The sequence below is a fragment of the Chaetodon auriga genome, chromosome 1, assembly GCF_051107435.1.
Source record: "Chaetodon auriga isolate fChaAug3 chromosome 1, fChaAug3.hap1, whole genome shotgun sequence".
NCBI lineage: Eukaryota > Metazoa > Chordata > Actinopteri > Chaetodontiformes > Chaetodontidae > Chaetodon > Chaetodon auriga.
Genome location: NC_135074.1, coordinates 4,353,676 through 4,378,327, shown reverse-complemented (window position 1 = coordinate 4,378,327; position 24,652 = coordinate 4,353,676). Strand labels below are relative to the sequence as shown.

General features: G+C 40.5%; 2 protein-coding genes across 11 annotated transcripts in view; both read left to right on the top strand.

Moving 5' to 3' along the window:
- Window positions 1-831: 831 nt before the first annotated feature.
- Window positions 832-8,125, top strand: mtfmt (mitochondrial methionyl-tRNA formyltransferase). The gene is made up of 9 exons (XM_076732160.1): window positions 832-1,191; window positions 3,002-3,199; window positions 3,999-4,121; window positions 4,202-4,304; window positions 4,406-4,481; window positions 4,571-4,662; window positions 4,748-4,826; window positions 5,696-5,769; window positions 6,673-8,125. Exons 1-9 carry the CDS (start codon window positions 983-985, stop codon window positions 6,826-6,828), a joined length of 1,110 nt encoding a protein of 369 aa, XP_076588275.1. The 5' UTR covers window positions 832-982; the 3' UTR covers window positions 6,829-8,125.
- A 3,482-nt stretch (window positions 8,126-11,607) lies between these two features.
- Window positions 11,608-24,652, top strand: part of celf1 (cugbp, Elav-like family member 1) — a 32,400-nt gene continuing 19,355 nt past the window's right edge. For 7 of the 10 annotated variants that reach the window (XM_076731375.1, XM_076731881.1, XM_076731629.1 and 4 more), the window contains exons 1-2: window positions 11,667-11,798; window positions 18,558-18,683. In XM_076731375.1, coding sequence (XP_076587490.1) covers window positions 18,580-18,683 — 104 coding nt within the window. In that variant the 5' untranslated portion in view covers window positions 11,667-11,798; window positions 18,558-18,579. Of the gene's footprint in view, window positions 11,799-18,557; window positions 18,684-24,652 lie in introns of all 10 variants that reach the window. The other 3 variants (XM_076731549.1, XM_076732034.1, XM_076731971.1) reach the window with 3 other exon arrangements.

Sequence of the window (24,652 nt, the reverse complement as noted above, 5' to 3'; positions counted from 1 at the left end):
ATAGCACAAAATGGTTTTTAGATAGGACCTGCCTGAAATGATGACATCTTTCTAATGTGTACAGTAGCTGACTCACTACAACATGATATATAGTTGCTTTCTACAGTTGTTCCTAAAAGGCGTGATTATCTTAGTAGAAACATTTTATTGTATATTAATTAACTAAAATTGTTTTTGATGGAAAATGTTATCCTATCCCATAGTTCCTCTACAAAGCCCAAGAGGTTTATGTGAGCAAACCAACCAAGTGGTTTCAAACATCCATTCAGCATAAGCAGCGGTCCACAGCCTACATCACAATCCAGCAGAAAGTTTCACTTTAGGTTCAAGTACTTACACTATGTATGTTCATAAAAATGCCTTTTTTCATAATAAATGTGTCATTTTTGTTAAGGGGACAACATTTCTCAGCTTGACTGGCTTCTTGCAGTGTGCCAGTCTGTTCATGGCCTACCCTTTCCACAGTATGCCTTCTAACTCTTACCCTTTACATCACAGTACTACTGATTTTTTTCACATGATTAAAAAAAAAACACGCAGTGCAGTAATAATAATAAAACAGAAACAATGTGTGAGTAACAGAAAATCAACGAAAGCCGAGCTTGGCCCTGAGACGAAGTTCAGCCCTTTGCAAAGTATTTTGTTCTTGTTACTAAGAGGAATTAAAGAAAATGATTTAATGATTTATAGACTAATCAGTGAACTATACCCTCGCACGAGAAACGTGTTGAGCCAGTTTTTATCCCTCGGACAAACCCACCTCCTCCACACCCCACTGTCCAGTTGGTGGCAGTAAGCTTGCTTCAGGCGCCAACAACCATCCACGAAGAAGACGAAGGCGGAAGTGTAAAGGAAAACATGGTGGCGCCTACTGTCGACACATTCAGGGCAGAACGTTGACAGTTAGACAGCCGGAGCTCGTGTCAGCACCGACTCTTTGGACACATGGTACTTTGAGCTGAAGCCAAAGCTCGTGTTTAGCATGTGGACCAACGTGAAGACAGCAGCAGTCTCTCTGAGAGTCCTCCATCACCTCCAGCACTGCTGTGTCCGGACCGTGTGGAGGAGGGGACCTGACGGGCAGCGGCACTTGTGTAGACGGATGTCATCATCGGGACCCCCGTGGAGACTCCTGTTCTTTGGCTCTGATCAGTTCGCTGTGGAATCCCTAAAACTCCTCACATCCAGCAGGTGCGATTCCGACACAAGAAGTCTATGCAGTGGTTTGAATAGTGCAAATATTATACACGAATTGACGTGACAGTTTTTGATGAGGTACCATCATTTGTTGTTGTTCTAACCAAGTAGTGCACTGGGCAGGACATGTGGGGATGTCATCTGTGAGTTTAAGTTGCTGCTTTACTTTGAGATTTCCTGTACTTGACTTTATGTTTTCCCTGACCATATGTTGAAAACCCACGAGTAAACATTTGGAAGGAAATCAGTTTCTCTGGTCTCCTCATTAGTGTATCCAGACCACACACAGGAGGGGATGCTGCTGCAACCCACCAGACTATCCCTATTTAGTTTTTACTCCAGAACAGACACTGATGTATCAGCAAGGAGCTAATATCAGCCGATACATCAGTTGGGCTCTTATTGTAAAGTATTGTAAGTAAAAAGTGAGAAGTAGAATCTGTACATATTCTATGTCTGTCAGAGCTACACAGATAATATCTAATTTTAGCTGATCACAGGTACACTATTTCATATTGTCAATCAACATATACGCTCATGTCCACTTTATCAGGTACATCAGTACAGTTTCATGCAATCCAATACAACTGCTCTGCCATGAAGTCTTCTTTTATGATTCCTGTAATGTCCGTTTGTCACGAGCAGAAGAAATCTTTCTTCTTATGTGCACATCAAAGCTGTCAGTCATTCTCACAATAATAATTCAACACAGTTTTTACTGAATTGTAAATCAGCAGGTGTGTTGGAGGCAATGTCATTGAAAGCAGTTCACACAGTTTCCGTGAAAAATCATACACCAATTAAAAAACACGATGACTGTGCAAAATGTGCCGTGGTCTGATGAGTCCACTTTCAGACAGTTCTTAGAAACCATGGATGTTGTGTCCTCCAGGCTAAAGAGGAGAAGGACTGTCCAGACTGTCACCAGCAGAAAGTTCCAAAGCCAAAGGCAGCATCTGTAACTGTATGGGGGTGTGTTAGTGCCCGTGGCATGGATAATGTGCACACCTGTGAAGGCACCATTCATGGTGAAAGGTGCTCACAGGTTTTGGACCAACATTTCTGGATGCTGCCATACAGACAGCATCTTTTTCAGGGACGTCCCTGCTTATTCAGCAGGGTGGCGCCGAGCTACATTCTGCATGTGCTGCAGCAGCATGGCTTCATAGTAAATGAGTGCAGGCATCTGACCTGTCTCCCAAAGTATGACAATGGAGACCGTGGACTGTTGAGCAACTGAAGTCCTACATCAAGCAAGAATGTGAAAGAAGTTCACGTTCAAAACTTCAACAATCAGGATCCAAACTCTTACTGAGTGTTGTTAAAAGAAAAGGTGATGAAACACAGTGGTTAACATGCCTCTGTGCCAACATTTGTATATTTATAAAACAAGTTTATCAGTTTGAACATTTCATATCTTGTCTTTTGTCTGTAGTCAGATGAATACAGTTCAAAAAAGGATTTGCAAATCATTGCGATCTGTTTTTATTTCCGTCTTACTCAGTGTCCCAACGTTTTTGGAATTGAGGTTGTAGAATATTTATTCTTTCATCTGATATTTCCACTTCTAAATCCAATTTTGACTCATTTTATTTTGACAAAACAGGTGTTTAAATCTGTTCAGACAACATTTTACATTTTAGGAGTTTGATTTCTTTTGTTTCCTGACGATCCCAATAACGATTGTCAAGTTTGTTGGGCGTCTTTATCTTGCAGCTCATGAAAGGACTCTTGTATATGGTCTTCATCATCTTGGAATAAGGCATGTGAGCGCATGATAATAACTTCCGTCTTCTGTTTGTAGGAACTCCGGTGAAGGGGTGGTGGAGTCCCTTGAAGTTGTTTCTTTGGCCGCTGACGTTCCAGTGAAGAGTTTTGCTCAACAGAATCACCTCCCACTCCACAGCTGGCCCCCTGACAATGTGGATGGACAGTTTGATGTCGGGGTGGTGGTGTCTTTTGGCTGTTTACTGCCCGAGAGACTGATCAACAAGTTTCCATAGTGAGCATTTTTTGTCTATCAGTGATGTGTGTTCAGCCTGTGGACTGTTGCTCGGCCCTGGTCTGGCTGAGGACGCCACATGATCTGGAGCAATCATGTTGCCTCTTACTGTAAAGGTGGTTCAGGACCCACCGAACCTAAACCCAGTGTCTGTTTGATAGAAACGTCACAGCTGCCACTGGAGTCATGCACCCATGCTTAAAAGGAAAAAGTGATGATTACACTTCACTTACCAAAGTAATGGCAGAGATCTCAGTGGATCAGGTCGCTCAGGAAACACGGGCAGTCAGGTGTCCGCTTATTTGGAAGAGAATAGAAAGCTGAACAGTAAAATGATCATCCAGAGGTCTTTTGTAAACATCATCACAGTTGACAGGCCCACTTCCCGCTTCCACTTTGACCTACTTTGCTTGTTGGTCGTAGTTGTGCGTGCACTGTTTTCCTGCACACCTGTCACCTTCTTCACAGTCTGTCTCAGTCTAACTCATACTGCAGGCTGTAATAGGCAGGCTGACATATAAGAATATTTATAAAACGGCAAATTAACCTCAATTACAACGTAAAAGCAAACAGCATAGGTACACAACTTTTGATTAAATAAATGTCATGTTTTGTCTCCTCGGGCTCCTTTGCCTGCCTGAAATTTGATAACATCATGTTAAAACAACTTCAATGTGTATAGATTATTCCCCCAACAACAGGATGTTAGCCTGCAGCCCTGTCCACGACATGTCCTTAAACATAGAGTGTCCTCCACGCAGAAAGCATGAAGTTCTAAACTCTGTGTGTGTCTGTATAGTGGGATTTTGAATGTTCACCCCAGCCTGCTGCCGAGGTGGCGAGGTCCAGCACCCATCTTCCACACCATCATGCATGGTGACACTGTGACAGGAGTCACCATTATGCAGATCCGCCCTCACAGGTATGCCGAGCAAAAACCTCTCAGAGTTCGTCCCCTTTTTTACTTCTTACAAACAGATTAAACATTTCTTCACATCCCAGGTTTGATGTGGGCCCCATTCTCAATCAGGAGCTCCATCAAGTCCCAGAGAACTGTACTGCTGATGAGCTTGGAGCTACGCTAGCCACCAAGGGAGCACATCTGGTGAGTTGTTGGAACACGGCTGGCAGAAGATGGTTCCCTCATTGCCTTTCTTCCAGGTTGGTAACATAGCTGCTCTGTGCTGTTTGTATTCTGGGTTGCAGCTGATTGATACGTTGGCGACACTGTCTGAGAGACTGGCACATAAAAGGGAGCAAAGACGGACAGGGGAAACATTTGGTACGCAGATCTGAACTACAGAGACACAGTCACGCAAAATATTAAATCAGATGAATTCTTCCAACTTACCCATTCATTTTCTCCAACAGCCCCAAAAATCAGCGCATCCATGAGCTGGATGGTGTGGGAGGAACAGACCTGTGACCAAATCGGTCGTCTGTATCGTGCCATCGGATCCCAGGTAATACTGATTGATCTGGACTGTTCAGTTTGAGCAATGGAGGACTGCTGAATGTCACTATAAAGATCCTCATGTCTGCCATCAGATACCTTTGAGGACCATATGGATGGGCAGGACAATAAAACTTCTGGATTTTGTAGGAAAATATCACATTTCATTATCAGGTAAGTTTGTTAAAACTACTACTTTTTCTATGTATCAGGTTTTTCTTTGTGAATGTAAAAATCAGTCTGGTTAAAGAAAATGAGATAAGCCCCAATCCTGTTTCTGGATAACTTGCTTATGCTAGCTGGGTTAGAAACTGGGACAGTGTGACATGTTAACACCAGCTGATCACTGTTCTTCCATGTTTGCAGGTGTGTCTCTAAATCAAACAACACTAATCAGTCAGGAAAATGAGTATGAATGTATGAATATACAAGTACACTGATGACACAAGTATTACAGAGAGGACACAGTGTTGCTTGGTGCCAACAGATGGAGAAGCTGTATGTCCAGACAGCTCGAATCTAGAGTATATACTGAAATTACAGTCATGTTGAGGAGTTTTCACACAGACAGACAAACCAAAACTTTGGTAATAGAGTCTTGTACACAAGGAAATGAATCAAACAGTCATATCTGCATATGACCAGGATGAGACAATAACCAGCATTCTGCTGTGCATGAAAATGTCTGGACTGTACGGCCTGTGCCTGTCCACGCTGGTGGAATCAGTGCTGGAGGTGCATTTGAGGATGTCCACACAGTACAGTGTTGGTGGGGTTACTGTGTGTTTGGGGGGGTCTCGGTTTCTTAAGTAGCAGATGTATTTAACTTCCCTTGCACCGTGTCAGGGGACTAACTTTTGGATCATTTCAAACACTTAAAGTCTCCCGTTTGAAGCAGTGCGAAGGATAAACAGCTTTGTTGTGCTAAAAAATCTGGTTCATTACCAAAGGTGCAGGATGTGTGTGTGTGCTGTTGCCTTATGTTGCTGCTGTAATGTGTAACCTTCTTGCCATCACCCTGAGCTGTCACATGTCACTCACAGATCAAAGGAGGAAACCAGTCCCTGGTTCAGTGAGCTATCAGAAGGAGTCCAATACTCTGGTTGTCTGCTGTAAGGTCTGTCCAACTCTGTTAAACTCTGAGTTCTGACCACATCAAAATATTTCTCTTTAAAAGCTGATACAATTATATTAATTTGTTTGAATTAGTGGTTTGATAGTGCCCTTTAAAATGTCCTGAACAGCAGAGTGCAGATGGAATAATTTGTGCAAATGTGCTATTATAGCACCCAGATAATGACAGTAAAGCCTGGCCAACATAGCTTCATGTCATGTTAAAACAGGGGCATCCAAACCTTTCATGCTGGTACCACATAGAGGGAAAAAAAGCACGTGGTCCAGGGCCAGGATTTTAATTTAGGAGACTTAAAAGACTTGCCTTAATGAGTGAGTTTTTAAGCACTCTACACTTGATTCTACAGTGAGATGATTTCGCTCCCCAGTGAATGTCACTTCAACATCACTAAGCAACTGAAATTCAACAGAATTTGACCAGTGCTTTCAAGGGTCTGAGAACCTGTTCTCACTTCAACCAGAATCTGCTGCATTCACTGCCCACATTCTGTTTTCCTGGTCCAGTCACCATGTCTCGTGACTGTAAGGGGCAAAGCCATTGGAAAGCACAGCCAAAGTGTCAGTGTGGTAACAGTGACACCTAGTGTTCATAATGGGAATTGTATTGCCAGCAAGTCACCTACAGTTAAAATTTTAGAGAGAACTTGCAGGCCATAAGATTAAGATTAAAGTTAAAGTTTGGACACCTCTACGTTTAAGGATTTATTACTTAATTTTGAATTTCCTCATTTTGTGTATTTTTGTTATGTATGTAAAACAAACACACACGAGTACTGCATTCATTTCCCCCTTTTCCTATAGAATGTTATGTTATGTTATGATTTAGGATATTTCTTTGTAGCTCAAACATATGTATTGATCTGCATTGTCTCGTTCCCTGTTTCAGGATGGCTGGGTGGGATTCAAGGCAGTGCTCCTGAAAAAAAGGCTGACAGCAGCTGACTTCTATAATGGCTACCTGCATCAGACAGCCGAAAGACTGTTTGTCAGTAAAAAAGGAGGAACTGAAGAACATCAGATAAGAAAGAACTCTATGTTGTGATGCAACAGCCATTTTCTTCCTTGATGTGAACACTGCAGACATCACCGAATGGAATTTACTGTAGTTAATGCTTTACTGTCTGTTTTAAGACATCTGCATATATAGTACATGTACTGTAGGCCGATGTATTTGTACTGTATACTTGCAATAAATGAATGTACTGGTGACTGATACCAGGAACAGTCATGAAAACAGTTTATTTTTATTCACTGATTTCTTTTTCCCTGATATGGGACATTTGGTCATGATGTGAGATATGAATGTCCTCAATGTAATACCATTGTTTAGAAGTGTTAAATTTTAAAAAGGCCTGTCATAAGATTAAGTGTTGACACATGGTAACATACTGTATTTTCACTGATAGTTATCATACTAGAGGCCAAGGAGTCTAGTCATACATACATCACTGCAAAGCTACGCAAAGCACAGTTTATTTACCCACTGAGCAGAAGTGAAATCATATGTTAAATGTAGTGAACCCATAGCCAGATCAGAATCCCTGCATTATGGTCTATGACTGCTAGAGGGGCAATGTTACAGGTTTGGATTTTTTTGAAGGCTGGCGGCATGGCTCTAGAGATGGCAATGCGTGGATGCTGAACCCATCACTCTACCACTTTGGTCCAGACTGGAACATCTCAACAACTATTGTACTGCACTTTGTGTTTAGTACCAATTAGCAAATGTTAGCATACGGACAGAGTAAACTGAGACAGCGAGCAGGTGTGAATGATGAATATGTGAAATCCAACATGCTTGAAAATACCCAGGAGCTCCAGAGGAGAGAAAGAGATGTATCTGCTGGACAAACAGCTCCATGAGACTGGACACCCCAGAGAATGTGGCCTCCATGAGAGGCAGGGTCACTTCTCCTCTTCCTCTGGTCATCAAGCAACATATGGAACAATACTTCTTCTGTGATATTAGTTTATTGCTATGGATCAATAGGATTAAGGAAGAGATTTTTTTTTTTTTTTTTGGCTTTTCATCCCACTCAGCTGCTGAGTGGTGCCTTAGTCCTATTTTAATATTTAATCTTCAAGGTTTCATCCACTTGTTCTTATGTGCCTCCACTTGTTGATACATCGGATTAAGATATTTATGATTTCAATCATTCAATCATTTGTTTGTTCATCAGTGCATTTTTTGTATTTATTCATGGTAGTATTTAGTCATTAATGGTCACATTCATTTGTTTATTTATTTGTAGGCCTGTGTGTGTAGTTAGTAGTTATTGTGTGTGTGGTATTCATTGAGTAGTTGTCGTGTCTAGTTAATAGTAGTAAAGCTTTCATTGAAAAAGTGTGTAGTGAGTTTGTGTGTATGAAGCGTTATGGACACTACACGAGTCAAGAACTCCATAGCAACCCTGAGATTGATTAAATGAATGTCACCTTCTCCCTTTCAAAGGATGGTGATTTAATTGTTTAATTATTTAATATGAATTCTATTTCTGATAGCCAACATTGAATGTAAATCAGCTATAATTATTTAATATCCTTAAAGGTCAAATATGTTACATATGCAAATAAGGCATATGAGTTTGAATTGGTCTAATATCACTTGAGTTGTGCATATTAAGTACAGTGTTATAAATATTATTAGTATTCATTACTGGCAATATGTAGGCCAATAATGACACAAGAAATTACAGGTGTGACTACTGAACTAATGAAAGGTAAAATCAAACCATATGTTGAGGAGGACTTTCCTCATATCATCTCCAAATAAATTGCAGCGATGTAAACTGTTTTTAGATAAAAACTCTGTCAACAGACCTTTGCTTGAATGTCCCAGAATAAATATAAACTTATCAGATATACACTTGCTAAAAGTGTCAAAAACAAAAACAAAACAAATGAGGTTGTGAAGAGAATCAATGCAGGTGAAAACACAGTATCAACACAAATATCTGCATGTTACATCACCCTGGCGCTGATCCTGTGTCTAAAGGCTGGCAGAACTCCTCAAGTCTAATTTCTAGCTATTTTTAACCTTTTATCAGGCCACTTTTATTTTTAGAATGTCATTTTACCCAGCTCACATCATTACCTCCATGATGCTTGGATCCCATTCGTAGCTAGCTGCTATGAAGGATCAGTCCTGGGCTTCACTAGTTACCCAGTTGCTGTTTCTAGTTGACTCAGGGCTAATGAAGCTAGTTGCTTTGACTGGCTGGTCAACAGATCCACATCCTTTTCAGGATCATCTGCCTGTCATAAAATAGGAGCTAAGATCCATTGAAGATTTGATTAATGAATACGGTGACACACAAGTTGGATCTCATCTGTCTGAGCAGGAGCACAGTGGTGACACAACATGTGATTCAGTCTTGGTGCCAGTGTTGTGTCTAAATCTGTTTCACCTCAAGCTGAGGCCAATGTAGCCCACACAGCAACCAGTCATTTTAACCCAACCTTACCATAACCCCATGCAGTTACTGTATCTCTACGATGCTTCGCCATAACCTAACCTTTGCCCTGACCCTAATGGTGGGAGAAACCATGGTTTAAAGATTGTTTGAAGTAGATCGAGGCCTAGAGGATGGATACATTCTTCAGGTAATGTGGGCTACTGTCAGTCACTTATGTTCTCCTGCTGTCAAACTTGCTTGTGGTGCTGACGGACCTGATAGGCAGCATGTCATCACGTCTCTGGGATTTCCACCAGAAAGACTTTGAGTGGATCAAGAAATGGAGTCCCTCTCCTGCTCACTCAACAGCTCTCCAACAACATCACACAGGGGTAAACATTGCCTCAACAGGAAGGAAAGCCTTCTGCCCGCTCCTGAGTCAGCGAGCCACCAGCCCGGTAGCCTCCAGCTGGTTCCTCTTCCTGAGTTAGCTAGCTTCCTGCCCTACTCCACCTCTGGTCCTGCACTCCAGCCGCCAGACTCTGGTCCTGATGTCCTGATGGCCTCCACAGAGACCCCACCTATGTTGCAATTCTTTAGAGCAGTCCTGCCTGTCTCAAGTTGTATCTTTATTTGAATCACTCCTGAAAACACATCATTTTAGAGTTGCATTGTCTTAAAATGATTTTCCTTTGTGCTTAACTTTACTTCATTATTTTTATTTCATCTGTTAAACTGCTTCCTATTTTAATTATTTGTATTTTATTGCTCTTTACATCTGTTGATTTTATGTCTTTTGTGAAGCACTTGTTTTTGAAAAATGTTGTAATTTATTATGGTTATGATTATGAATATTATTGCCAGCATCTACCATCAGACCAAAACAACAAAAATCCTGATTATATATTATAGTATATTATTTACCATCAATATCAATAGCCTAACTACTGTTTGGCTTTCATTTTCTGCATGGCTACTTTGCTTTTTTGTTGTGTCACATACTGACTTTTACAAAAATAGCCACAATTTTTGAGAGGGAGATATTCATGCAGACTAAAATAGACAGACATTGGAAACATTCTGGGACTCTCCTTTTTAGTCTGATGACACACATTCATGGAAGTAATGATACCTGAATTGGCATGAGCATAAGAGAATCTCTAGTATATGAAAGTGTTTCCATTATTTAGGTAAGTGTGCCAGCAACATGTTTCAAACAAGTTGGACAGGAGCAACAAAAGACTGGGAAAAATGTGGAATGGTCCAAAAACACCTGTTTGGAACATTCCACAGGTAAACGGGTTCATTGGTAACAGGTGATAGGATCATGATTGGGTATGAAAGGGGCATGCTGGAAAGGCTCAGTCATTCACAAGCAAGGATGGAGCGAGGTTCACCGCTTTGTGAACACATGATTGGTAAAGGATATTACTCCATGGACTCAAGAACACTTCAGAAAACCATTTAGGTTAAACGCAGTTCATTTGCAAACGATTGCATTCTGTTATTATTTACATTTTGCACAGCATCCCAACATTTTTGGAATCAGGTTGTGTGTGTGTGTGTGTGTGTGTGTGTGTGTGTGTGTGTGTGTGTGTGTGTGTGTGTGTGTATGCAATGCAATGTTGCATCACAAGAAGAGTATAGGGAAATAAAATACACATTAATACATAAAGATTGATTAGGCTTTGGTGGCAGGCTGTTTTACCTATAAAAAAAAAGAGATATTTATAATACAGGCTTGGTCATACCATTCATTACTGCATTCATTGTTCATTGTAGTATAATATATAGTTAGTTATAATAAATATATAGCGTTTTTATATATTCGAGTCTTGAATGATACTTTTCTTCATTAAAGTTCAACAAATGTTTTTTTTTTGTCATTACTGATTTCACCCTTTTTAATTTCTGGTGAGGGTTACTGTTTCAGTTGTACTGTTGCTGTTCTGTTCTTAATAAGTCTTAAATAAGAAGATATGAGGTAGCCTTTTACCTTTGACGTGCTTTATACCTCACCTGAAGTTTATTAAGTCATCTTGTTGCTCGGAAGATGTAAAATTTTGTATTGTATTTATTCAACTGGTGCATCCTTTGTACCTGTTACCTGTTCAATTGCGTCCATTCATAATGAGAGAGAGAACATATCCACATCGCGAGCTTGTTGGACATTAGGAGGCTTCCTCTCTCTGGACCGTACCACATTACTCGCTAACACAGGGAACGGACAAGTGCACTTTCACTACCATCTGAAAGAGCACTACATACCAGAGATCGCTAATAAAAAAAAGTTTTTCCACTGGAAGTTAAAATCCTATATGCAGCCCTTTAAATCCATCCTGAAGCAAATTTCACTTATAATGCTGACTCTTACCAGCGTCCTCCACCCCCGACTCCTTGCAGCTGTCGAATGGTAACGGTTCAGCAGAAGGGACTGCCATTTTACACAGTGACTGCTAGCTAAATCTCTAAAGTGACAGATCACAACTAATTCACCTATGTAGTCCTTAGCTTGTTTACAAAGTACAGTAGATATTCCTTTAGATTGTGAGCAAACATCCAAAACGGCATTTTGTTTTAAGCACAGGTCAAATTAACAGTGGCTTTAAGTACACGGGTAAGTTGGTCATTTTAAGTTATCAAACGCTATTTTAGCTAGCTAACGTTACCATAACATGCCCACGGTGCTGTAGCTTTGCAGTACTTGTTGGCTTGACCATGTAGCTAGCACTCGTGGTTGTCAAGGCTTGATGTAGACTCTACTTTTATGGGCTGGACGGCACTTGGACAATATGACATATATGTTGACAGTAACTTAATGTGTTGACGCTACGTCATGATGGGGTTAGTTTTCTTTTGCATAAGTAAGCTATGATGTGTTATGCGGGTGCAGTAAACCGTTCACTGCGCTGTGCTTTGATATGCTTTTGAAATGTTTGTAGTTAACGCTATATATATCCGAAAGGCACTGCACGTGATGTCACCGAACGCGGAAGTCGCCACTGTTACTCCTCCCATAGTCAGGATGGGTCATCATAGGATAACGTTACGTACCAAGTCTCTGAAATTGCTCTCACGTTTCCATCACTTATGTATTTTCTTGCGTCCCTCCCACTGAGGATGCATGAAGAAACCATGCGATGAGAGAAGAAACCAGGAAATATGGTTTTAGAGAAATGAGACATCCTTTCCTCTGAAGCATCACGTGAAGCGAAGTCAGTTTCTGATGACAGCTGCAGCAGATCACAGCTGTTTCAGCTGTCAGTTGGTTTTAACAGCTCTAGAAACTTTTGATGAATTTGCATCTGCACATATGTGCACTGCGCTAATAGTAGTAAAGGCACACAGTTATCAGTGCCAGAGCAGCACTGTTGTCTCGGTGTTACCTGTTTAACAAACACCTGCACATGAAAAACAAGCTCCACTCTGGGTTTATACTGTCAACTGTGTCCTGCTTAGAGGGACAAAAACCATTTCCACGGGCAGAATGTGTTTAAGTTGTTTATTCATTGTTTCCATCAGTAGTTCTTGGTATAAAGAAGCAGTGGTATAACGAGTACTTGCACTCGTGAGGCTGGTTAAACAAAAAAATTTTGTCATGTCAGAGATGATGAACATTTTTCAAATATTTGTCTGTGTTGAAGTGAAAAATACGGAAGTGTTGAATGAATGTTCATTGGGACCAAAAACAAAGAGATGCTGCTGGGTGCAACTGTGTGCACCAACATTGTTTATTTATGTCAGCTAGCAATTATTTATTCTCTCTCAGAAACATTGAGATGGTGCTCTCTGCTGATAAATGCTCTTGTTAAGTGCACCAAAACTTTATGCTACATTTAGAAGTTGTTGTTTGTTTCTTCTTTTACACTTTGGTTTTGTAATCACCTGTGGACATTTAGTTGATACCTGTTTTATTTAAAGTAGGTGCACTGCATTCAGAGTGTAGATTTGCTGAAGAAACAGAGACAATGCAGACAATAACAGTGTTCATCAAGTGTGTCTCATTTCTTATTGTTATTTATATTTTTATTCCCCCATAAAACATGTGATACTGTCCGATGTGTACCTCTTTAAACATCAATTATTTTATTATGCAGGCAGCAGTTCATCTGTCAACACTGGTGCTAGGAAAGTTAATGCCTGTCATAAATACTGAATCTCCTCATTCTGAAAATTACTGATAGAATAACACTTTTTCACTCTGCATGGTCCTATGAGGTGCATGCAGTGGCCACTTTAAGCACAATGCGCAGGGTAGAACAGAAGCAGAAGTCAGAAATCCACATCATAAACAAAAACATGAGACATGGACCCAACCTCAGATACCTTTGTGAGTCACAAACCGTGGCAACAAGTATGTCCAAGCTGTGTTCAGCACTTGCAGTGAGTTTGTGTATTTGTAGTGCGTTTTCGAAATGCTGTGCATGTGTTGTCTAACAAGTCTTCTTGTGTTTTTCCTGTTTGCATGTGTTTGGCACCAGTGCCAGTGGCATGATGTTTCTGGGTTGTCCGTCTACTTGTCTGTACATAAGTATGTACACCTCTCTGTCCCATGCAAAATCTCAGGAACACCTTGAGAGTTTCCTCAAATTTGGCACAAACAGTCACTTGGACTCAAGGATGAGCTGATGAGATTTTGGTGGTCAAAGGTCTCTGACCACACACTCAGTTCAAACAACATCAAACTCAGATTTGATCAGAATTCAAGAATTTGTTTGCAAATCATGACAAAATTTCACACAAATGTCTCATAGCAGAAAATGGTGAAGTGATGACATTTTTTTATCTCAAAGGTCTGTGACATCATGAAGTTCCACAAAAACACTTTTTAGGCCACTATTAAGCTCCATAACTCAGGAACAGAAGGGCAGATTGTGATCATATCTCACATTTGGTCAGATACTTGTTGGTGACTCTTATCTTGGGTGTCCACCTTGAAACTGTGCTGATTGTTTAGATCTTCTGTGTTGCTGAAGATGTGTGTGAAGCATCCACGTTTTACAGTTTGTAGCTTCTTTGCAGCAACATCCATATTTGAAGCATTGTAGGCCTCCACAAGCTCATTGGTTCTGCTGATGTTGAGCTTCAGGCGATTGTTGTTGCACCATGTGATGAAGCTGTCTGTCAGTCCTCTGTAACAATAGTCTCCGAGTGAAGGCAGCATGTTTCTCATTGGAAAATTTTCACTAGAGTAATTAGGGATGCACATTTTGGATTTTTTTTATGACCGTTAACCGACGCCCTTTAACAATTAATAACCGTTAACCGATAAGATTTAAATGCCCTTCCATGCTGCCATTCCGACATTCCGTCATTCCGACATGCTGCCATTCCGACATACCACCATTTAGACATATCACCATCCCGAAATACCGCTATTCCGACACACAAACGTCCCACCATTCCGACAAGGCTTTCCATGTAAGGAAAGGTTGGAATCAGAGAGTCACTGACTCGGCACTGTCCGGTGTTGAACTGCAGATTTACAATGACGGCAAATAGTTAGATTACTCATCTAAAATGTAAAAAAAAAAAAAAAAAAAAAAGCTACAAGCTTTAGATATAATTAACAGTACTGTAGGCTTCAATCGTCTGCTATTGCTTTTTAAATTATGTCGAGAGCGAGCGCGCTGGTGATTTCTTTAATTGTGTGTTCTGCTTCATTTCCAAAATAAAGTTTGAGCTTCTGAAATCTGATTTTTAAACAGTTCTGATGGAGCTCAGTGTTTATCTGGATGATGCGGCTTCATTCTGAACAATTTTACTGTGAACCTGGACGACCCGCGACATGTCTGGAGATAAAAAAATAATATTCAATGTAATGTGTGTTTTGTGCGTAATTGCATACAAGGATACACACCCTCCCCTACTGTACAACACGAAGGAGACTGGAATTAGTCAGTGACTTCAGGTGTCATCTGCAGAGCCCTCATTGATATCTGTAATATTAATGTTGCATATGATGCCAGCGTGCATGGAGACACACGGGCTCAATGGAGAGCTGCGCTCCAGCTGGCTGCTGTGACAGGTCACTGACACTGTGTTTCTGCTTACAGTCAGTGATCCCTGAGATTCAGACATGAATCTAACATGTTTCACACTAGCCCGAGTTATCTAGCTAGCCCGTTATCTTCTCAGACCGCCACGCGTCACACTTTCTCCCGGCCATCATGGAGGGCAAAGTTCGCTGCGATGGTCCTCCATCGTCTGATGCTGGATGCTTGTTTCTTAAGTGGTACTGCATTGTACTCGTACTGCTGGAGTATTTCAGTGCTGTACCGCATAATTTGCAAATGACCTCCTCCCCTTTCCGGTCGAAATTGTCCCACACAGAACTCCTTTTTGCTCTCTTCATCTTCGCTGTAAAGTGGGCTGTGATGGAAAGCACGTGATGGCATGTGTTGCACCTGTCGACACGCCCCCATGAGTTGATTGAATTACGTAGCTTAAAAACAAAATTGACCGTTAATATTAATCGGTTAGAGTTACTGTTATCGGTTAACGATTAAACGGTTAACCATGTGCATCCCTAAGAGTAATACATGTCAATATAGTGAGAACCTCTATTTCACCAAATATTACAACATAAAACAGCCAAATTTCCTCCTTCGCCCTCTTGTGTTTTGGCAAGCAATAACAAAACTGACTGCTGGCCTAGATAACCGTATCATTATTTTATGGTTACAGTGTTGTCCAACAAAGAATAAATACAGGTTAATGCTGTTGTATTGATGTTTAAAAATTCATTGTCACAGAAAAAGTTCAACGACAGAATTGTCCTCTGAACTTTGCTGAGTCCAGATGCAGCCGCTCACTCTGCCAGCCCAGTGTCAGTCTCTTTGTGTTCTGTGACCAGCTATACAAAGTTCAATACTGCCAATTCATAGTATATTAACTCTAATGTACACAATTTTCTCTTTTCAGACAACTGAAAAAGAAATAGTCATGTAGTTACAGCCTGTAACTGTTACCTGTTCATCAGCAGATGCTGTGATGATAAAATCATTATTTTATAAGTGAAACATTGTCTGTCAAAGTCAACAGGTTTATAACAACAACTGTGTTGTATGTTTGACTATGTTGTTGACATTTACAATGAACAATCAGAGTTAAAGGTGACCAACGACTCTCTTCTAACTTTACTCACTCACAGCCCTAGACCCCTGTGAGGTTTGATAAGCCATCATTTGGAAAAGCTCAGTTTACCCCATACACACTGAACGACGTTTTAAGAACGACGTCTTAAGATTTATGCACTCTGGATGCTTTTTTTTTTTTTTTTTTTTTGCTTTAGTTTGGTCGACAGGCTTAATGGAGAGAAAAAGAAGCATTTCAAAATTTTGCAGGACAAAAGGGTTTAGAGTGAATGTGGAATCCTTACAGACAACAAGTGTAAGTCTAAAAAAATGTGTCTATTAAAAATGAAACGGGAATTGTTCAGTGGACCCTGTAATCTGTGCTCAGACCAACCAGGGCATTGTGTTAGAAAATGCACACTCTTGAATCATTTTAATGTGACCACAGTATCAGAACAGCGGGGTTGCTGCTGGGTCAGCTTCTGCCACATCATTCGATAATACTCTGCAGTTGACCAAGCAGGGTATTCAAGTGCAACCTTGAATAACTTGTAGCATTGTGCAAATTCTGTCTGTCTCATAAATTCTGAGACAGAGGAATAAATTATTGCTCTGGCTTTAAAACTGTTCTTCCTGGATTTCATTTTCTTGTAGGTAGCTGTTGCAACATGCTCACACTAGTGTTTTTGTCACGTTAAACTCTTTTTCAAATCCTTTAAAATTCTCTGGCCAGAGATATATACCAAAAGTAAGTGTTGCTGGAGGGATATGTCTAGCCCATGATTGTCATTTGTTTAGTGGACCAGTGTATACCTATTAGTGGTGTAAGACCAAAACATTTTAGAAATAATATTCATTTATTTTGTCATTTATTTTGAAAAATGTAAACATTCAGCAGTGGCCTATTGTCCATAATTCCTTCTGTAACAGTTAAGGCACTCAAATAGTGACATGGTATGAGCTTGACTAACCTGGCTAAGCAGACCAGCATGCTTTAGCTGATAACAACTGGTGCATTGCCAAAACTCTGCGGGTAAATCGTGTGCTATTTCTGACTATTTCAACAGTAATTCTTCGGGTCACACAGGAAACAGCATACCAAACTGGACATCCTGCACTGAACGTATGAGATGAATAGACATACTTGCAACTCTAGTACCTGTTTGTCAGATAAACTCAGTTTCTGGTCTACAGCCCAGTGACTACCCTCAACATTGTACTGATACTGTTCAATTTGTGATTGCCTTTTTATAATCAAACATTGATTTGTTTTCCTCCCAGTAGGACAACATGGAGTCGCAAGAAAGGGCCAGTGGCTGTTATTCTGGTCTTTTCCTCAGAAACACCCATATATTGAATTGTCATTTCTGCAGTAGATGTTCCATGGGCCGGGGCCAGTAGGGGAACCACTGCATGGTCTTGAGGGCCATAGACCCATCCCACAGCAGTTTATAGACGTGATCTCTGGTAGCCATATCCTGTTTGGGTGGGGTGGGGGGTGTTGAGCGTGTGTATGTATCTTGTTACTCGGTCAGCTGCAGTTTCTCTTTGATCCCACGCCACCCAAGCAAAAGTAGAAATTAGTAGTGGTTGTGATTTCAGTGTATTGAAATTGGTCAGCATTTCTCTGCCATATTCTTTCCATGGTTATCACAGTATCAGAATATTAAGAATTAGAATACTGGTTGTATAAAGGATTGGTTTCACATCTGGGAACAAAATCAAGGATTTTTGGTTTGTTCCACCCCCCCATGGCATGCATGGAATGCTGGCATTGGCAGACATTTGCCAGTTGGGGTCACTCACTTGTGCAGAGACTTGTGTATAGTGTATGAGATTACTTTATAGAGTTTGTAGCGTTTCGAGCAATTGCCACTTGAACAGGCTCCTCTCTTTCATTGCAGCTTTTACCTTTGTGCCCTTTGTCTCCATTTGGTTGTCTGTCATGGTCAGCTGTGATTATCTCATTTTGATAGGCTATTACTGAGAACAGTTTTCTCACTACACTTATACATTTGAATGAGTTTGAGTTGCTGCTCTTGCTCTTCTTCATAATCTCTGTGGCACCACAGATGGCTGGGTGATCTCAATAATTGTTCTTCATCAGTCTTGGACCTCACTGCGTGTTCCTGTCTTACTACCACCTGCTTCTGTTCCACTTCACTTGGGTTACTGATTCATGTTTTCAGGGTCTCTGTTAAATGTGTATTTTTTATGTCTATTTTGTTTTGTATTTAATTGTAATTGTGTTTTGTGTTGTGTGTCTCGCATGTTCTTGGTCCTGTGTTTGTGTCTGTCAGTGGTAGTAGTGCAAGGCCCTGGATGGATAGCCTGGACCCTGAAACCCTGTATGTGTCTCCGGAGCAGACTGGACAGCCCACACTCCCCCTCCCTAACTCAGAAGTCTCCAACTTGGCACTAGGGGGGTAAGGAGACGACTCTCTTCTGTTCTCTGATGCTCGGGTGACAACAGGGTTATAGAAAAGCTGTCAGCACTCAGTAACCCACTGCACACCATGCAGCCACACATTTGTCTTACACAATCAGTCAGTCCTGCCAAGGACTACCAAGCCCTTTTCCACTTACATACATCTGAACACAGTCAAACACAAGATATGTAATGTTCAAACTGATAAACTTTATTGTCATTCTCAATTTTGTGCCTGCAACACATTCTAAAAAATTCCGGACAGGGCCAATTTTACCACTGTGTTCCATCACGTGTTCTTTGAACTACACACAGGAAGCTTTTGGGAACTGAGGACACGGACTGTGGAAGTTTTGAAAGTGAAATTCTTTCCCACTCTTGCTTGATATACGACTTCAGTTGCTCAACAGTCAGTTGTCTCTGTTGCCATATTTTGACACCAGTTATCCTGTTCACCTGTGAAAAGTTCCACACCGTGGATGTCAGCTTCAGTGAATTTTGTTTCCGATAACCCAACACTCATTAACTGGTTCATTTTGCGCTGAGGAACACACTGGACTGTATCTCCCAGTCAGCATAGATGAAGGGACAGGTAGTTGTGATGCAGCTTTCGTTCATGAGACATATATGTTGTACATGCCAAGAAAAAAATCTGCGTTTGTACCAGTGCAATACAGCTCTGCTGTGTGTGTGTGTGTGTGTGTGTGTGTGTGTGTGTGTGTGTGTGTGTGTGTGTGTGAGTGAGTGAGTGAAAGAGAGTGAGAGTGTGTGACACAGAGCTGTTTGTTAATGTGTGAGGTGAATCAGTGGTGCACCACTGTACTACTTGATAGTTGTAGTCTAGCATGTGCTTAAAAAATCATGCCCCTGGCTGTGTCGAGTCCATACATCAAACACCAATTCCCACAATTTCTAGGGAATGGCCACCATGTTAGTAAAAGAAAGCTCCACCTATTAAAAGCGTTCCACAACTTTCACAGTCTTTTTTTGGTCCTGTCCCAACTTGTTTGAAACGTGTTGCTGCAGAATAAGCAGATGTTTACAAAAATTAATGAAGCTGATGAGGTCAGATATTAAATGTTTTTTTGCTATTTTCAATTGAGTATATGTCAAAAAGGATTATCACTTTGACAGACTTTTACAAGTGTCCCAACTTTTTTGTAAATGTGGTTGTAAAAAAACTATAATCAAAAGAGTGTATACTTACAGTTTTAGGTAGTAAGGAAAAATGTATATGCATTAACTTAGTCAGATCAGAACGCAAAGACATCATTCACACACAGCTGGAATAAGCAGAAAAAGACCTGTAAACCCACTTTGAAATCATCCAAAAAAGACACTCCTTACAACTTCACAGCGTGTGCATCCATTGATACATGTGAACAAGAACTGCTGGTAGTGAATGCTGTGTATCGTTCCACAGTGCACATTAGCTGAAATGTAAACAAAATCATTTCTCAGTTTTCACCAGACTTGATGGCCAGTGCAAGATGACTGATGATGCACAGTTGTAATAATAATAATAATAATAATAATAATAATAATAATAATAATAATATTATTATTATTATATTGAAGCGTGATACTTTGAAAATCTTTCATAACTTGAAAGAATACAGGAAATCACCAGGTGATGTAAGGAACTTCCTTAAATGTGCGTGCTTTTCATCTTTCTTCTGAAATTACTCCCACTGCATGCACAAATGTACATTTTTGCTGTTATACTTTTTAAAATGACCCATTACCATTATTTTTTCTTATTGAAGACCCTCCTTTTCAAGTGATCTCAGTCCAGTTGTTTGTACTGAGAGTATTTAAGTGCACGGAGATTGAGTACATGTTGCACAATAAATAGTTACCAATCTGTGTGAGAAAAAAAGAAATACATTAAAATTAAAACAAAAAAATGAAGGTTTTAAGTCTAGCCAACAGCTACCTGCAGGCAGGTTGACAGATTCTATAGTCCAGTGTTATGTCACATGCGTCCCAGAAGTTTAGCTCATTTCATTGGTGTGGGTGTGTATGTGCATGTGAGTTTGTGTGTGCATTTGCGGGGTGCACAAAGACCAAAGCCAGTGTCATTTGACATTGGCTCTTTTCTGTTTTTACACACACAAATCGCACACAAACGACTGCAGCCTGTAGGACAACAGGGTAAACACAGCCCCCCTCAGGCCGGAACCTAATTGTTAGCCCCTGGTGTGGCTAGTCCAGGGATTAGCTACTGGCTGGGGAGCACTATTCACTCCCTCTTTCATTCCCTCTGCCCACTGGGCCTTATCACCATCAATCTGACACCCTGTTTATCTGACACTGCAGCCAGATCTGCTGGCCTAGGAGAAATGTTCACAAAGGCCGTGGATCATCAGCACTTTGATTGTGGGACCCCAAATTGCCATTACTCTCTCTGGCCCCAGTGATCCCAGCAGCCCTCTGTCTCCATGATCTCCATGCAGTGGTTAGTCCCAGTCCCAGAACCTGGAACGCCAACCTGAAGGCCTGTCACTTTGTGTCTGTCATTTGTGCTCCTCTTCCATCTTAAACAAAGGTGGTTCCTCAGCCAAATTTTGTTCGCCGTATTTGTGTTCTAGTGGACGGGATCTCCATGTGGATTGGTTTGTTGTGGCACTCTGTTTTTCTCTGCCTTTTGTGCACCGTTGGCTGCCTTGTTATACTCTTTGCCAGGAACTTAACAACTGCACGATCTGGAGTTTACCACCACCGTCTGATCACTGTGTCAATTTAGTTTCATTGTCTTAAAGAAGAAGAAAGAAAAAGAAACAGATTTTGCTGTCATGGCTTCTTTTAAACTGGATTTTCTCCCTGAGATGATGGTGGACCATTGCTCTTTGAATTCTAGTCCTGTGTAAGTAACTCCTTCTGGCCAGCTTTGTGAGTAGTGTGCTTTCTAGAGTTGTCCTGTGTCCCTGGAAATCCACTCTGAAGGATTGGTCTGTTGTCCTTTAATAATTTGTAATAGTCATGAGCAGCTGTGTTGTAGTGTGTCTGAGTGGCTATTTGTTTTCTCTTTGTAGTTAAGTGATGCTCAAAAGGTCCTTATGTGTATCTGTGTCGTTCACGTTCTGTTTACATTCGGTATGAAGTGAATTTGATTCTCAGAATTAGTTTAGTTTTTAGATAAAGGCTTAGGTAAAGACTTCTGACATACTGTTAAACCTTTAAACTCTTTAAAGTCAGTGGGCACACTGCGTTGCACCCCACTTTTCAGTGGAACATTTAGTGTGTTGACAACAAAACCATTTTTGTGTAAAATGTAAGCACTGGTTACTCCTTCCAACAATATGGATTTCAGCTCTGTCCAAGTGTCAGCAAGAAATCCCCCAAGAATGTCATCACATCTTGTAGTTGGAATTTGTATCCAAGAGGAGTTGTGCTCTCTTCTCAACTGTCTTTCTTCAAGGTTGAATATTGTACTTTACAGATTCTGATCCCACTTTAGATTCTAGTAATCATTTGCTATTCTTATGCAGACCTGTTGTGGATTCTTTACATATTTTTGCCCATGAAATGACACAGAAATCTGTGCTTAATTGACTGTTCTAACAACCTGAAATTAACAATGAATGTGTCTCCCACTTCAGTCATCATAACCACATTATCACTGTTTTCACCATACTGACGGTCCATTGGGAGCCTTGAATAGCATTACACCCCCATACATACACACATACATACATACACACTCGTATGTATAGATATACATACATATGTGTGTGTGTGTGTGTGTGTGTGTGTGTGTGTGTGTGTGTGTTATCAATGTGACTCTGAATTTTAAATGACTACATAACAGCTAAGTTGTTACTTCACTACAGTGTAGTTGTTAGAGAAAGACAAGGACCTGATGTCTGTTGCTTGGATGGCAGGTCATCAAAACAGTTAGCCTATTTATTTCACAGCAAGTCTGTACAGGGAGACGGTGTCTGAATCAGCTTTCATCCTCACTTACTTGTCTCTTTGTGCACATGTTTATTTCTGCTGGCATAATATTCCCTCTAATAGGGTTTGGAGGTATGATGGTGTATATCATGTAACGATAGAAATGTTACGGCTGAAAGTGCATTAAATGTTGGTCACAGCATAAGTGCTGAAATAAGCTGAAGTGTAAATGCTAAAGGTGTTTCAAATGTCCATAGAGGTGCTGGAAGAAGTTGTTATCATTTGAAGTGTTAGTTGAAGTTTAAGCAATACATGAGTGAAAGCTGCAGGTGAAGAATAAGAACTTAAAGAAGAACAATAAAATGTTTTTTGTACTCCGAGTATAAAACTTCTAAAAAGCTGAACTGTAAGAGTTAAAGTATATGTTTAAAAATGTTGAAGTCTGAAGTCTGAGAACTGTTTTATTTACATTATTTTCAAAAAACCAACAATGTTCATTTCAAGTGGTTTTCTGCTTGTTTCCTCGAATAGGGTTGGGCAATATGATGGTATATACCGTGTGACGTTAGAAATGTGTCCACCATTAGAGATTTGGCAAAACCTTTTCCACCATGGCAGCTATTTGTATTGAAGCACAGTCATTCTCAGTATATGCAGTGCTGCCATGCTGAGCGGGTGTGTTGCTGACATCACACAGGGCAGCTGCTTTGTATTCTTTTCTGCTTGCTTGTGTATTGCTTTCCACTCTTTCTATCTAGAGTTCATGTGAGAAAAAAACAGCTTTAGTGTCTCTGCTATATTTTCAGGGCAGGCAGTGCGATGTAGCAATCCAGCTGCCTCGCAAGCTCACGTGATTTGGGCCTGCTAAGCACCCTCTCACATGATGTGAGAGTGATGATGCACCTCTGTTCTTCTCATTTGGAACCTTAAAGCTTCCATTTTAAAAGAATGTGAAGTGTGAACCATGATATACACCCTGCCCACCCTTACCCTCTAATATAACCACATCTAGCCAGCTGTTTATGAATCAGACATTCGATGAGGCAATTAGTAATTCCAACAGGCCTGCCTCAACTTTAAACTTTAAACTGAACAGAATAGTTTGAACATACATGGGCAGGAGGGATGAGAAGACATTGATACATGGATGACTCAGAATGTGTAGAGAGATTCAGATCACTCACTGTATTAGTTTAGCCATGGCAGGGTTCCACCTTTGAATAAATAGATCTTTCTGGACTCTCAAGGAGTATGTTATTTGCTCCATCTGGTAGATTTCCCATACTGCCTCAGTCCATATGTTGTTTGTAAAGGGTTCATGTTTTAACCACTTAATTGTGATGCATTTAATCGTGGCTGTTAGCAATATTTTAAAAGATATTTTTGGTTCTCCCATCGATGCCCTCCAGTGGTAAACCCAGTAATGCCATCGTTGGATCCTTTATGAATTTCGCTTAAATACTTCTTTGAGTGCCTCAAACATCTCTTCCCAGAATATTCTTGATTTAGGAAATGATAATATGTGGCTCTGGTTGCCACTTTGTGTACCACAGTTTCTCCAACATTTATTTGAGTGTGTTGGGCCCAATTTAGCCACTATTTCTGGTGTCCAGAAAAATGTCATAGTTATCTTCCATTTCCCTTCATATATTTCAGTTGGTTACTGAATGTGCTTCAGTGCATATATAGCTTGAAACTTCTGAGAGAAACAATCATGTCATGGTTCCAATCCACTAACTGTAACTACACCAACATGTACTAAAATTTGAGTCACAGTATAATGCAATATATTAACAACTCCTCAGCAATCTTCCACCATACTGACAAGCCACGGCACTAGCTAACATCATGGAAAACTAGCAAACTAATTCAGCAACAGATGAACTGCAAGCTTGTGTTTCATAGAGGCTGTCAGTATTATACTGACAAGGGAGGAAATGATAGGACCATTGATCATTTACTTGCTTAAATCTTCCTGACTTATACACTTTTTTAATACATGTGAAACCCAGTTTGTCAGCAGGTTATCTGCCACTCATTTCCTGTGCTGTTGAGGACAAAACATGATAC

Coding starts and splice junctions, on each gene's coding strand:
- mtfmt (XM_076732160.1), top strand. CDS start 983: ATGTGGACCAACGTGAAGACAGCAGCAGTCTCTCTGAGAGTCCTCCAT. Junction 3,200..3,998: donor CTGATCAACAAGTTTCCATA/GTGAGCATTTTT, acceptor GTGTCTGTATAG/TGGGATTTTGAATGTTCACC. Junction 4,482..4,570: donor ACGGACAGGGGAAACATTTG/GTACGCAGATCT, acceptor TTTCTCCAACAG/CCCCAAAAATCAGCGCATCC.